Source organism: Notechis scutatus, chromosome 2 (genome assembly GCF_049901735.1).
Source record: "Notechis scutatus isolate UNSWTSFEM ecotype Mainland chromosome 2, rNotScu1.2, whole genome shotgun sequence".
NCBI classification, from domain to species: domain Eukaryota; kingdom Metazoa; phylum Chordata; class Lepidosauria; order Squamata; family Elapidae; genus Notechis; species Notechis scutatus.
Window position 1 is genome coordinate 211,656,003 of NC_142010.1, and position 14,712 is coordinate 211,670,714.

Sequence of the window (14,712 nt, forward strand, 5' to 3'; positions counted from 1 at the left end):
TTAAATGAATGACTTTCACAAAAGACTATAGAAAGTTCCCATGGCATTTATATAAAGCATGTATTATATATACAGATGTTTCTTGCTAAATAATTGCCTTGTTTAGTGACTGTTCAAAGTTCCGACAGCACTGAGGAAGTAACTTTACAGCCAGTTCTTTTACTTACAACTGTCAATGTGTCCCCATGGTCACATGATATTCAGGCATTTAACAACTGGTGGGCATTTTATGACTCTCACAACATCCTGTGAATTTGTCTTCGGTGCATATGCTCTCAGTGTACATAAAAATACATTCATCAAGAATCAAAAGATACAACACTTAGTGATAGTCATAGGATACTAAATAAACAATCAAATCATACTAGGAAACTAAATAAAACAATATAAATCGTAAAGATACAAGCAATGGTTATAGTCATAAGTGGGAGGAGATAGGTAACATCAAGGATGAGAAGAACAGTATTATTATATTATAAATAATATTATAATATTATAATTTTATTATAAAATTATATAATAAAAGATTATAAAGAATAATAGAATAATATCCATATAGAGATTACAATAAGTGAAACAGAAAAAAATAATCCTCAAAATAAGCTCTATTTTTTAATCTCTATTTACTTCTCCACATTATATATATTCTGTCTCTTATTTTTACAAACAACTCAAGGCCACAAATATATATAACATACCTTCCTCCTATTTTCTATGTATTTTATATATGTCCTATAATCATCACCATGGACAAGCTATTTTTTAAACCTACTGACAGTCTTTTCTACCTCTTCATTTGAGTCCAATGCATATCCACGAAAGTATTCCTAAATTTGGGAAAGAATGAAAGTTGCATGGTACAAAGTTTGGACTATGTGATAGATGGAATAAGGTTGCAAAATTCAATTTCACAAATAATTATTTGATGGTTTGTGAGATATGGGACCTAACACTGCAAAGTTGCAATCCAAATTTCCTTATTTTGCTTCCAAACCATGTGTGTTATTGTAAGTATTGTAGTACAGTGCTATGAATTAATAGTAGTGCCAGATTCAAGGAAATCTGTGTGAACACTATCTGCATATCAAAAACTATAACCGTGAAGTTTCCTGTCAAACCCTATTTTTTGAATCCTTTGTTCATATATGAGATTTTATTACAATAGTCAATGGACTGACATTTTGTTCCTGGGACTTGTTTTGTTGGTTGTCAGAATTTCTGTGAAGAAATTCTTCACATTTATTCTTGTAGTATGAAAATAATTGCTGGCAATTTTTGACCCTTGATGTAAGGAAGACTTGATTTGCATCAATCTTCCAAAATTTAAGAACTTCAACAACAAGACACATGCGTTCCTATGAAATGTCAAGCCTGTCAGCAATTTATATCTGAATAAAGTTCATTAATCTTTTTCATAGGAACTTGTCAATTGCTCTTGCAAGTCATCCACATCATTCTAAATCACACAAATCACCACTATTTGGTTCACTGTTTTTATTGGGGTGGGGGGCTCAGCAATACACAATACGCCAAACATCAACCTTACTAGCACTTCAAGTCTTTCAAAAAAAACATTAAATACCTGGGTTTTCCATCAAGTACCAGCACAGGTTAAGGCTTGAATTGGTGTCAGTTTTTTTGGTTTGTACATTACAGTTTTAATAATTTTACATGGTTTTTATATTGTTTTAATTCTTGATTGGCAGCTGCCTAGAATTTGGTATGAAGGGAAGCTATATAAATGTTTTAGATAAATAATCAATAATTTGACAGTGAACTTCATTAGGCTAAATTCAATTACAAATTCCATGTTAATAACTTGTAGCATCAAAGTCATTACTTTTCATTAAACCTTCTGAAATCTGGTAATCCTCAGATAATGTAAGATTAATAGATTGAACGATTCTTCAACAAGCCTTCTGGCAGAAGAAATGCCTTTACTCATATAACCCTTCATGTTTTTTTCATTTCCTAATCTGATTACCACACAGCATATTTATAACCAAAAGTATACACTCAACCAAATATGTTGTATTGGAGGGAAATAGAAGTAATCCAATGTAGTAGCCAAGAATACAAGGCAGAATAAATGATTATTTCAGCTATAAACCTGCTGTCTCCCCAGGACAGTTTAAAGCAACTATTTTAAGCTTTGTTCACAAAATAATAGGTAGTCCTTTGGGTTCAAAGAAGACACAATGATGTGCATTTATGAACATGGAGGTGGCAGTCCCAGTCTAGAAGCACAGAGTCTAGAAAATAGGGGCAGTAGAAGTCCATTATTACAATAATTGTGGATAATATTCTGTGCTGCTACTCACAATATTTTTTGGTGACAGCTTCTATAGCACTTGCATAGAATGGGCGTTGGTAGAAGTTACCGTGAACGCCCTTTCTATCTATGCTGCGAGAGAGCCCAGGATGGGTTGACTCCTTCCTATAACATCATTTAGCTGAGTCTGTATTAAGATATAAAAGCCAGCCCCCGGGAGAGACCCCAGCTTTGGCGAAGATACTTGACAGACTGAAAGGTGTCTCTGAAAGCCCAAAATAAATACAAAAATATGTCTTACCCTCTCCGGACAAATCAAGGGAGGGGCTGGGCTCTCTCGCAGCATAGATAGAAAGGGCGTTCACGGTAACTTCTACCAACGCCCATTCTCCTCCATGCTGCATCGAGAGCCCAGGATGGGACATACCAAAGCTTGCATGTCCATGGGCGGGTCCTCGTCCGGCTCATCACACCGACTGTGGAACTACTCGTTGAAGCACCCGTCTGCCGAAGGCTGCAGTCGCCGAGGCAAAAGTATCCAGACGGTAGTGTCTGGTGAAAGGAGACGGGGATGTCCACATGGCCGCATGACAAATCTCCTCCAAGGATGCTTGGGTCGCCCAGGCAGCAGAAGTGGCCGCGCTTCTGGTAGAGTGCGCCATCAGACCTCGGGGAACTGGAAGGGCCGCAGCTTTGTAGGCCTGCTCAATGCAAGACCTGACCCACTTGCTAATAGTAGGAGAAGAGGCCTTGTGCCCCAAGTGAGAAGGGAAAAAGGAAACAAACATGGCTTCCGACTTCCTGAAGGAGGAAGTGCGCTTAATGTATATTCTAAGAGCCCTTCTTACGTCTAGCGTGTGCCACTGCCGCTCTAAGTCATGGTGCGGGAGAGGACAGAAGTCAGGCAAAACAATGTCCTGGGACCTGTGAAACCAGGTATTAACCTTCGGAATAAATGAGGGACCCAAACGAAGAACAACCCTATCATCGTGAAAGGAACAAAAGTCCTGTCTGATGGAAAGTGCAGCAAGCTCGGAAACCCTCCTGGCAGAAGTGATGGCAACAAGGAACACTACCTTCAGAGTCAGGAAACAGAGAGACACTGTTCTAAGGGGTTCAAAGGGGGGCTTTGTAAGGGCATTAAGGACCATATGAAGGTCCCAGGAAGGATACCTGTGAACCACCGGAGGGTGCAGGTTGGAAGCCCCTTTCAAAAATCTCCTGACTGAAGTGTGATGGGATAAGGAAGGAAGCGAACCTCATGAAAGGACCGAGGAGAGGGCCGCAACCTGCCTGCGTAAGGTGTTGGGGGCCAAACCTTTTTCCAGCCCATGCTGAAGGAAGCTAAGAACTTCTGCCAACTGGGCTGAAGCAGGAGAAAGACCCTCCCTGAGGCACCATTGGGAAACAGCCTTCCAGGTGGCATCATAGATGCGCCTTGTATAGTGAGGATAGTGAGGATGACCCTTCTGGAAGATCAGCCTCCTCTAGCCGCTGCTGCTCAAGTGTCACATGGTCAGCTTGAACCATTGGGGCTCTGGGTTGAGTAGGGCCCCCTGGTGAATGGAAATTAGATGGGCTGGGATCCTCCAAGGAGAAGCCTCTAGGTTGACCAGGTCCACAAACCAGGGCCTCCTTGGCCAATAGGGTGCCAGGAGGAGGAGCTCCACACGTTCCTCCAACATCTTCCGAATTACTGCCAGAATGATGGGAAGCGGGGGAAAGGCATAGAGGAGACCCTTGGGACATCTGCACCGAAGAGCACTGGTCCCCTCTGCTCCCTGTCAAGGAAACCTGGTGAAGAATCTGGTGACCTGGGCGTTTTGAGGAGTGGAGAAGAGATCCACCTCCGGAGTTCCGAATCTGAGGGAAAGATCCCTGAATAGAGACGGAGGAATGGACCATTCTGCCTGGTCAACTAGGCTCCTGCTGAGCCAGTCGGCCTGGGAGTTGTTGACCCTGGAGATGTGGTCCGCCGAAATAGACAACAGGTGTTTCTCTGCCCATAACCTCAACCGTAGAGCCTCTCTCATGAGGGCTTTGGACCTCATCCCCCCTTGCCAGTTGACATGAGCCTTTGCGGCCATGTTGTCCGTAAGGACTAGAACATGAGAGCTGGTCACTGATTGCCTGAAATGCTTGAAAGCCAGAAAAATGGCTCTGAGCTCTAGCCAATTTATGGGAAGGGTCTGCTCTGATCTGGACCAAACGCCCTGAGCTATCTGGCCCTGCATATGGAAACTCCAACCCAGAAGGCTGGCATCGGTGGTTATCACTAGCCTGTCTGGGTTCCTGAACAGGAGTCCCCTCCAGATTGACAGGGAATGCCACCAATTGAGAGATCTCCAGATTTGTGGCGGGAGTGGGACCTTGATGGATGAGTGGCTGGTTCCTGCTCGTTGGTAGGGAAGCAGGAACCATTGGAGGGGTCGGGAGTGGAGCCAAGCCCACGGGACGATGCCAATACAGGAGACCATCTTCCCCAGAAGTTTGGACAGCAGCGACAGGGAGACAATTTGATTTTGCTGGATCTGGATGATGATCTCTGCAAGGCTCTTTCCACGAGCTGGGGACAGGAAAACCTGGCACAACATGGTATCGATGACTGATCCCAAGTGTTGCAATTTGGTTGTGGGAGAGAGCTGGCTCTTTTTGGTGTTGATGGAAAATCTGTGGCTCTGAAGACATGACAGGGTAATTTGCAGATCCCGATGGGCTGCAAGGATGGAAGAGGATAGAATCAAAATGTCGTCCAAGTAGCATTGGATCCTCACTGGAATAGAACGCAGAGATGCCATCAATGCTGCCGGAAACATTTGTGAAGACCCTTGGAGCCGATGAGAGGCCGAAAGGAAGTGCTCGAAACTGGTAATGGGCATTCTGATAACAGAAACGGAGAAACTGGCGATGATGAGGCCAAATTGGGATGTGGAGGTAAGCGTCAGTGAGATCAATGGGAGAGGAGGTCGTCCTCCCGAACACTCTCTAAAACAGAATGCAGAGTTTGCATTTTAAATTGCCTGTATTTTACAAATTGGTTGAGAAATTTTAGATTAAGGATGGCGAGCCATCCCCCTGAGGCTTTTGGAACAATGAAAAGGCGAGAGTAAAGCCCATGTCCCCGTTGAGAGGGGGGAACAGGTTGAATAGCCCTGATTTCAAGAAGGTGCTGAATGGGCTGATTCATGAGGGCTTGCCTGGAAATGTCCCGAGAGACAGGACAGATCAAAAAAATTTGGGGGGGTGGCGTTAGGAAGTCCAATTGTAACCCTGACCTAATAGTGCTGAGCACCCAGGCATCCGTCGTTGACTCCTCCCATTTGGAGGCAAAGAAGGCTAGGCGACCTCCGATGGGTGGGAAGAACAAGGGATTACTGATGGAAGGAATGACCCCCTCCCTCCCAAAAGGGCCATTTACCAGTAGAAGGTTGTTGCCTGCCAGATGCTTCCGCCCATTGGTCTTGGCGTTGGGAGTACAGCCTGTGAGAGCGGGGGAAGCGAGATGAGTTCTCCGCTCGGAAGGCAGAAGGGCGATAAGGAGCAGGGTGATAGTCGGCTTTCTTCCCAGAGGAAGAGAGAATTTTATGTTTATTTCTGGTTTCAATAAGGTTCCAGAGCATCGCCAAAAAGCTTATTGCCTGCTAATGGAACTGAAGCCAGCTTCCATTTTCGGTGTGACTCCGCCTGCCAATTTCGGAGCTGTGGGAGTGAAGGTGGCTTCAGGCCTAGATTGAAGAGAGGTTTGAGGCCTGGAGGGAGGGAGAGGAGCATAGGGCACAGAAGCCTGTTGGAAATAAGGCCCAGATCTGCTTAGATCCTGAGGACCTGATTGTACTGCAAGAGCCTCAGGAGACCAGGATGGAGGATGGAAAGGCTCATAGATAACTTCTCTTCCCCTGGGAGGGTTTGGTTGGGGCCCATGAGTATCACCTGACACATGCTGTAGTTGCACTCCCTTCTGCTGAATAGTTCTGTTGAACTGCCTCTCTAGAGCTGCATGTCTGTGCTTCTCTGCCCTCAATTCAGCCTGAGTTGCCTTCTTAGGGGCTAGAGCCTTAGCTTTGATTTTAGCAGCCACCTCCCTCTGGACTGATTGGGTGCGTTGCCTACGCCTTTTTCTCTTATTGGGCTTAAGAGACTGTTCCACTGGGGGGGGGGAAGCTCTGCCTGAGCCTTATCTTGCTCCATTTGTAGAATAAGGGCTCTTGCGTTGGAAAGAAGCTGTTTATAAATTTTTCTATTAAGCCCCTTAGGATATAAATGGCCCCCGGGCTTACAAAATGGCCACTCACCTCGTGGTGGAAGGCTTGAATCCAAGATGGCTGCTGACTACAGGAAACAGGCTCCAAGATCGAAGAATCGCTCCTTAGGCTATACAGAGCCCAAGAGAAGTCAGCAAGGAAAAAACACAGCAACCAGCCACATGATCAGCTGGCTTGTGCTCTTATCAGTTTGCCGATCGTTTTTACGATTGCTCCAAACGCAGGCATGGGGGAGGTCTACAGACGCTGCCCAGCTTGCCTGCAGAGCTCTGTAACGCTGCTCCCAACGTTGCAGGAGAGAGAGCCCTGCTCTCCTGGAAGAGCAGCTGCCCTGGGAGCTGCTTGAAGCGAGGAAAAAAATGTACTGAAGATCGCTGGTGAGTGCTATCTAACAGAACGCTTTCAGAGACACAGCTACTGACTGAAAGGAGCTGAGTCAAAAGCTGGGGTCTCTCCTGGGGGCTGGCTTTTATATCTTAGTACAGACTCAGCTAAATGGAAGGAGTCAACCCATCCTGGGCTCTCAGTGCAGCATGGAGGAGAAAAGCTTGAGGTCTCTTTCTGGTTTCCAATTCACCATACAGTTACTAATTAGACATAAATGCTCATCCATTCTGAATGTGTCTCACCCGTTGTCTCTGGTCTCATATCCATATAGGAGAGAAAGGGTAATTATAGTTCCACAGACTTTCAGCTTTGTAGAGATTTGGATACTGTGATGATTAAACACTCTAGTACACAACTGCCCCAAAATCTGGCTGGCCTTACTGATCCTGGGGTCAATTCCTTTGTTCAAAGACACATAGATCGAAATACTTCCCAGGCATCTGAAGCTGTTTAATTAGTTAGCTGGGTATCAACAGTGATCTTTTATAGGGTTGGTATTTGACACAGCTGGCAAAGTCTTCAGTCTTATTCAGGTTGATAGTCATGCTAAATAACATACCAATGCCTAAAATTTTATTTAACATCAATTCTAGATCACTGTCTTTGTGCGTCAAGTGCACACAATCATAAGCAATCATTATTTTTGAATGTATAGATGCCCTCTGTTCATGTATTCAAGGGACAAGGGTCAAAGAGAATTGTCCAATGGATACCTGATATAACTCCCTCTTTCAGACCTTGGACAGCATAGGACCACATGCAAGCAAAGGACAGACTGAACAGGACTGGGGCAAGTACTCAGCTTTACCCCCAATGGAAATGGTAAAGGCAGTTGACCTATCACCATTGTAAAGGACCTATTCTGTCATTCTGATGTGGAGCAGCTGAATCAACTTCAATCAATTTATTTGGACATCCATAATGTTTCAGGATGATCCAGAGAATCTCCCTGTTTCTGGTGTCAAATGGCTTTGTCAACTTAATGACAACAGAATAAAGAGGCTTGTTCTGCTCAATGAAATTCTCCTGGATTTGTCTTACACTAAATATCATGTCTACTATACTTCTTTCTGGCCAAAAGCCACATTGTGGCTCCCGGAGGTTCTTTTCCAAAACAGTGACAAGTCTATTCAGGAGAATGGGGGGGGGGGGTGTCTTGCAATGGACAGCAGTGAGCTGCCCCTATAATTTCTGCAGTTTTATTAACTTCCCTTATTTTTAAAGAGAGCTATGATGAGGGCATCACAGAAATCATCAGGCATCTCCTCCGTGAACTAAATGTCTTCCTTGAAACAATTATAAGGCATTTAGATGAAGAGCTTTATAGATCTCAATACCATTTGCCCGCTTGTTTTATTTGAGTTCATATGCAATATCACTGTCTTGATCTCATCAGTAGAAGGAGGCCGGCCGGCCTAGGGCATCTAAAATTGACAGCTGAGGAATCTGCTGTAGGACATCAGGATCAGTTGTGGACGGCCTATCCAGTAGGTTAGACAATTGTTTAGCCTAGTGATTTTTTATTCTTCCTGATCTTTGATCAAGCTCAGCCCATCAGATAATAGCAAGGGGAAGCATCTTGATTTACAAGGGCCATAAATTGACTTTATGACGGGTGGCAGTGTTCCACCTGCTCAGCTTTTCTCTGCTGCCATTCATCCTCTATTTCTGTAGGAACTTAAACTTGCCTTTCTTTAAGACAGGTGACAGTTCATTCTGCCTGTCTTCTAGGCCAGGGGTCGCCAACCTTTTGGACCTCAGGGACCACCAAACTCATAATTTTAGATTCCAGGGACCACTCACTGGTTCTGTGGGCATGGCCTAACTTGTGGATGTGGCTTGGTGGTCATGTGACTGGCTGGGCATGGCTTGTGTGTAAATATTATAAATATTTATATGAATATTGAATTTTTTATTTTAAAAAAAGAGCAACTTTTACCCAAAATCAGGCAAAGCAGGCAGGCAAATTGAGTTGCCCACAGAATCAGATTCATTCAGAAATCTATCTATCTGCCATTGGCTAGCTCAGTCTGTCACATAAAATTTGTTTGCAAGCAAACTCACAAAATTAACTCACAACACACCATGTATGTAAATATTGATTTTTTTTATTTTAAAAAGCAACTTTTATCCAAAATCAGGCAAAGCAGGCAGATTGAGTTGCTCACAGAACCATTCAGTGATCTATCTATCTGCCATCAACTAGCTCAGTCTCTCAAATTTGCTTGCCATGAGTCTGCACTGAATTTGCTTGCAAGCAAACCTTTAGTCCTAAGGGAGGTTCGGCTGTGCTTAGCTAGAAAGCAAGAAATCCAACCATTTCCTGCTTCCTAGCTAATCTAAATCTCCCGGCACAGCAGAACAGATGATGGTCGGAAAAAGGAAAAATAGCAACTTATCAGACAAGTTTGCTGCGTAAGGAGTGAGTGGGCGGGGAGGGTTCCCGGGGGCCATGTGGGCTGAGCAGCCTTGTGTTTCTGCGCAACCTGGATTAATTGCTTTGGGGGGTGCTCTGGGGTGAGATTTCTTTGCGGCCCACCAAAATTTTCTCACAGCCCACCAGTTGGCGACCGCTGTTCTAGGCCTTGTTCTTAATTTGGAGTGCTGCTGAAACAGTCTCATGACTTTCATCAAACCACTTGTTTTCAGTCCAAATACACTTGTTACAATCAGCATAATGACATCTGTAAACTGCATCTATTTTAAACTGCATCTACTAGTTTTCAGCACTAGTAAATGTTAACAATCTATTCTTAATCCTGACTCTCACTAGTTTTATACAATATATATCCACAAATACTACCTGTATCAAAATGTCAACCCCTCTTCATCTACCCAAATAACATAAATAAACTTTAAAATATTCTAAGAAATGAGAAATTATATTTTATTCAAATTTTAACATAAAATGTTACTGACAAGATCACATGCCATACAATACAGCAAAGCCAAAACGATTGCCAAGATGATTAATGCATCTGCTACTCAGTGATGCATTAGTAGTTTTGACTGAACCTTCTTATAACATCAGCTGACTTGATATCATAAAGTACCTGAATTACCAGTAGTGCTATATGCATAACTAGTTTCAAAGAACTCTTGTCAAGGAACCCCCTCACTTCAGGGTAACCGTCACTTTTATATCTAAAAAGATATAAAATAATGCAGAACCAATGTGACCAATTGAATTGGTGCATTTCAGCTTAGCTTAAGATTTCATTAGATATATTTCTTTGGATATCTTTAACATTTTCTGTTGCTTACTTTTAATGCTAAGTTAATAATAATTAGCCACGTGATTAAGCAAGCTTTAAAGAGCCATCCAGCTAACATTTCAGCTCTTGACCTGACAGTAATCTTTAAACATGCCACATTTGCATGTAATTCTATAGAGCAGGCTGACCTCACACAACCAACATAACCACAACTCCTAAGTATTTCCTTAATACTGCAAGATTTCTTGATGAGAAAGCTACATTAATCTTTCACATACAAATAACATAACCACTTTCTAAGCAGGATTATTTACATTAACTTAAAATTTTAAACTAATAACCATTTATTTACATTTATAGAGTATACTGCCCATCTTAAGATTGCTTCTACATGCGTAGCAATTTTTCTAACTGCTAAAATGCAATCTATACTTTTAATAGGAAATACTCATTTATCTAAAACTATCTGCTTAACCTGTTTCACTTCTTTCAAGACAATACCCTACTTCTTCCATAAATACACTATGTATTTAGATTCAAACTACCATGCTTAGAATATTCCTGAAAAAAATGGAACTCTAATTTAGACAATACTCAAGAGCAATAGATTTTAATATGTCTATCCTAAGCTCCAAGCCAACTCAATGAATTCTGAAGTTAACAGAGTTGCACTGTTACAGGAAAAGAACATTTATATTCTACTAATATAATTCTTCCATACTACGCTAGGCACTAGATAAATTTTGGAGCAAGCTTTTATTGGATAAGGTAGTGTAATATCTGTTCAACATTCATCTTACCAAATTTTTCCCCTATCAGCAACAATGACTATATCTTTAAAAGGCTGTTAACCAGATGGAAACCAGATTTCCACTGTATATTTACCTTATTGTTAACATTTAACATATTGCTTCAATAAACTATCTAACCTTTATATTAATTAAGCAAATAGGTTTTCAATAGCTTAGCTTCAATATGCAATTCTGTTTGGGAAATCTTAATTCTTTAATAAAACACGAAATATTAACAATGGCTGGTAACATAGACTTACCAAGCAGAATTCTATTTTAAATGCTAATATATAACTGATACGTTGTACTTTTCAAAAAGACAAGAGCTCAGAAAGTTATCAAAACTTTCAAATACAATATAAATAAGCACAAATAAAATTCATAATGAACTATAAACTCTTTAAATGTGTTTCAGACCTACATAGTTGAACTACTTAAGCTGCTGAGTTTAAATTCATCATATTATAATAAATGGATGTTTAATTCTGACCTAGTGGAAAGAAGCAACTTTAAAGTAGCCTGCGTTATTAAATTATTTATGTAAAAGCTAAAAAGTTGTTATTCTGAAAATAGTCTCTCAAACATAATTTACATATCTATAAACAGCTTATAAATCCATGAACATTGCAGTAAGGCTGGCCAGTTGACCGACAAAGAACTTGGCATCAGGAAATAATCAGAGCATACAGAAAATCAGAAAGCTGGAGGAGAATATTAATATGGATGCGTGATACAAAATAGAGATAAAGGTATTTCTTCTGGCCTATCTGAAGATGGCCTTTGGTTGTTATTACATCATGTAGAGACTTTACACTGTGTTTCTCCAGCAACTACTTAATCCCATGTCCTAACCTAAAATGAACTAAGAAATCTGGGGGAAATATTACCTTAAACCAGACAAGTATTGCTGTAGTGTTCCATTAACTTTTACAGACCTATAAAGTATACTAGCTCCATGTAAAAGTTGCACAAACATGAGACAATATGTAACGTAAGGAAAGACAGAAAATATATTTGCAATGCATATCTATAAAGCCAAAGTCCATGCAGAGAGAGCATAGAAAACGTAACTTTTTATAGATTCTAGCTAAAACTCATCTCATTTAGTAAAATACCATATTTTTCTACTTCTATACTCTCAGCATGACACCGCATCAGCCTGATGCCCCATTTTTTATCCCAAATGAGGTTACCAGATGTTCTTGACTTGCTCACCATCACTCACCTTGTCCAGCTCATCATGCAACTCGGCAAGGCTGGGTCGAATAAGTTTCTCTCCTAGACCAGCAGCGGTATGCCGATAATAGTCTATTCTTGGCACGGCATCGATGGTGTTGTGGCCAAAGGTGCGCAGATAGTACGTATTTGTATGAGTGTCATAATAGTAGTGATGGTGCCCTCCTGAGCCTCCCCCGGAATGTAGGCTCCCTTCGCTCAGAACTGTGTCACCACCATTCTGGAAGCTGACGCTGCAGCCTTCTGGGCCACCACCTCCAGGTTCATCAGAGTTGTCGTCTCCAGCTGAGGGGTCCACGAAATTCACCCGGAACCGGCCTTTTGCTTCCTCACTGCTTTTCTTATGCCCATCACCGGGGACTTCTGAGGTCCCTTCCGTCGTCTTCCCTTCTTCTGCCATGGCCGCCCGACTCAAGTTTTCTGCCACCAGATCCACCTGAAAGCGGCTCTGGCTGGGCGTGGGACCCAGAGGTCTGCAAAGCCCATCTCCAGCGGCTGCAGAGCCAGGAGCCAAGGCGCTCGCGAGGTCCGTCGATGAGTCGCCTGAGCCAACCGGTGCATCCCCGTCACTCGCCGGCAGACGAGATACTTCCTCCGCGCCTGTGGATGCTGCTGCTGCTGCTGCATCGGCGGCTCCTCCTCCTTCTCTCCCAGCAGCTGCTGCAGCTTTGAGCTTCGGCGAGCCGGAGCGCGGCGGCGGGGAGGAGGCGCGCGAAGGCTTTGCTTCCATGGCTTCTGCTTTTCCTCGGGCGGCGACAATGCGGGCCGGAACAGACCTCCTTGCTGCTCTGGCTGGTTCAATGAAGTCCCTTCGTTTCTGGCAAGCAAGCAAACAAAACAGTCGGCTGCCGCTCGGGGCGCTTTAAACAACCAAATGGCGCCCCGCCGCTGCCGGGCTTCCACTCCGCCGCCCTCGAGAAAGCAAGGCAACACGCCGCACTTCCTCGGCAGATAACCGCGCGGCGCGGCGCGGCCCCTCCCTCGCTCCCGGTCCTTCCGCCCCAGTCCTTCTAGGGTCGCCGCCACGCCAGGTGATGATCTCGCAGCTGCTGGCCCCTCTCGCTCCTCCGCCTACCGGGTCCCCCTCTTCGAAACCCGAGACAAGGGAAGAGCCGAAGGAGGAAAGAGTCTCCATCCCCGCTATCCCCACCCCACCGCCTTGCTTCCCGCTTTCTCTTACCTCACGTCCCCACAGACAAGGACCACCCTCGGTCCGTCTCGAAGCACCCTCGAAGTCTCAGGGACTGCGGGAAGCAGCAACACCGCACGCTTCGTATCGCGGGCGCCAAGGCGACAGCGGTCCCTGAGGTACCGCGGAGGGAAGGGGGAAGCCGGCTGTCCTACCCTCCGCAGACCTACGCTTTCTCTCTGAGTAGTCTCGACACGTGCGCGTACGGCTTGGTGCGCGGACTAGCCGCAAGGCTAGTCAGCCGCAAAGCTTCCGCTGGGCCCTCCGTTATCCTCCCCACACTCCCCTCGGTTTCTCCCCCCCAAAAAAGCGAGCGAAAGCCGGCGCCAAGGAGCGAACGAGAGCGGGCCGGCGGCAGCCAATCGCCTAACAGCCGCGCAGCTCGGGGACGAGTCTTTAAAGCATCCGCTGCGAGGGAGCGGGAGGCGGAGGCAAAGCCCGAGCAGGGAGGGATCTGGCCCGGCGAGGGCGGAGCAGCGTTTAGGCGCTGCTGGCGGATGCTGGCCCGGCTTTGGCGTGCTTCAAGGTTTACAGCTTGTCCACTGCGTTGCCGCCGGAAGCCTCAGCCTGGCTAAAACGCCCTTCGGAGAGAGAGAGAGAGCGAGGTCGCGGTTCCAGCGTGGCCCGCTTTTCCCCTGCAGGGCGAACCAGTCAGCAGCGCGCTTACTCTCGTCGCGTCAGGAAGGAGGGAGAGGAAGAAGGCATCCGCCCGGCGGGCTTCTTGCCTCCGCCTCCTCCCGACGGAGAAGAGCTCTGAGGCAGATGGCGGGTTATAAAACTGTCGCTCGGCTCGAAGTGAGGATGGGCGGGTCTTTGAAAGAAACGGCTTCTGCGTGGGCGGACGGCGAGCTGGACGGCTAGGAAAGTTCCCGGAGTCTTCTGCTATGGAGGAAGGAAAAAAAAACCCGAGCTTCAAAATCTCGCGAACAAGGCGCGCAGACGCAACTGAGGTTGCAAGAAGCCCTAGCAAACTTTACGTTGAGGCGGACGGTTTATAGAAGGAAGGAGCGATCTCCGCATGCTCCGAGGGGGATGTTCGCTTCTCAGGAAAAGCTGCTCAGGACATCTCGATTGCTATATAAGATACAGTGCGTTTCATTGATCCAGGCCTTGCTTTCCTAGGATGACGAAGACGGCCTACGTGAGGGGGAGAAAAAAAGTCCCCACACAAAAACAGTCCACGCATGGTTATACAAACCGAAAACCTAATGTTTTTTATTGCTATTTTTATTTTATCACAATTCCGAGAACTAAGTTGGTGGCTTTTGCTGCACAGGAGTTACATTGAGCCATGCGTATTGGCGTGGTATATACTAGTGAATACTTGCTTTGAGTTGAGCATCCTCCAAAAATTCCCCTT

At 44.8% G+C, this 14,712-nt stretch overlaps 1 protein-coding gene across 5 annotated transcripts in view; it reads right to left on the reverse strand.

The window, feature by feature from the left end:
- Nucleotides 1-14,317, reverse strand: part of SLC12A2 (solute carrier family 12 member 2) — a 66,930-nt gene extending 52,613 nt beyond the window's left edge. For 4 of the 5 annotated variants that reach the window (XR_015748104.1, XR_015748103.1, XM_026673940.2 and 1 more), the window contains exons 1-2: nucleotides 13,344-14,317; nucleotides 12,153-12,980 (exon numbers count right to left, since the gene is read on the reverse strand). Coding sequence is in view for 3 of the 5 variants with exons in the window: in XM_026673940.2 (XP_026529725.2) it covers nucleotides 12,153-12,893 (741 nt within the window). In the remaining 2 variants the exon portion in view is untranslated. The remainder of the gene's footprint in view (nucleotides 1-12,152; nucleotides 12,981-13,343) is intronic. The other variant, XM_087957993.1, reaches the window with a different exon arrangement.
- Nucleotides 14,318-14,712: the final 395 nt, after the last annotated feature.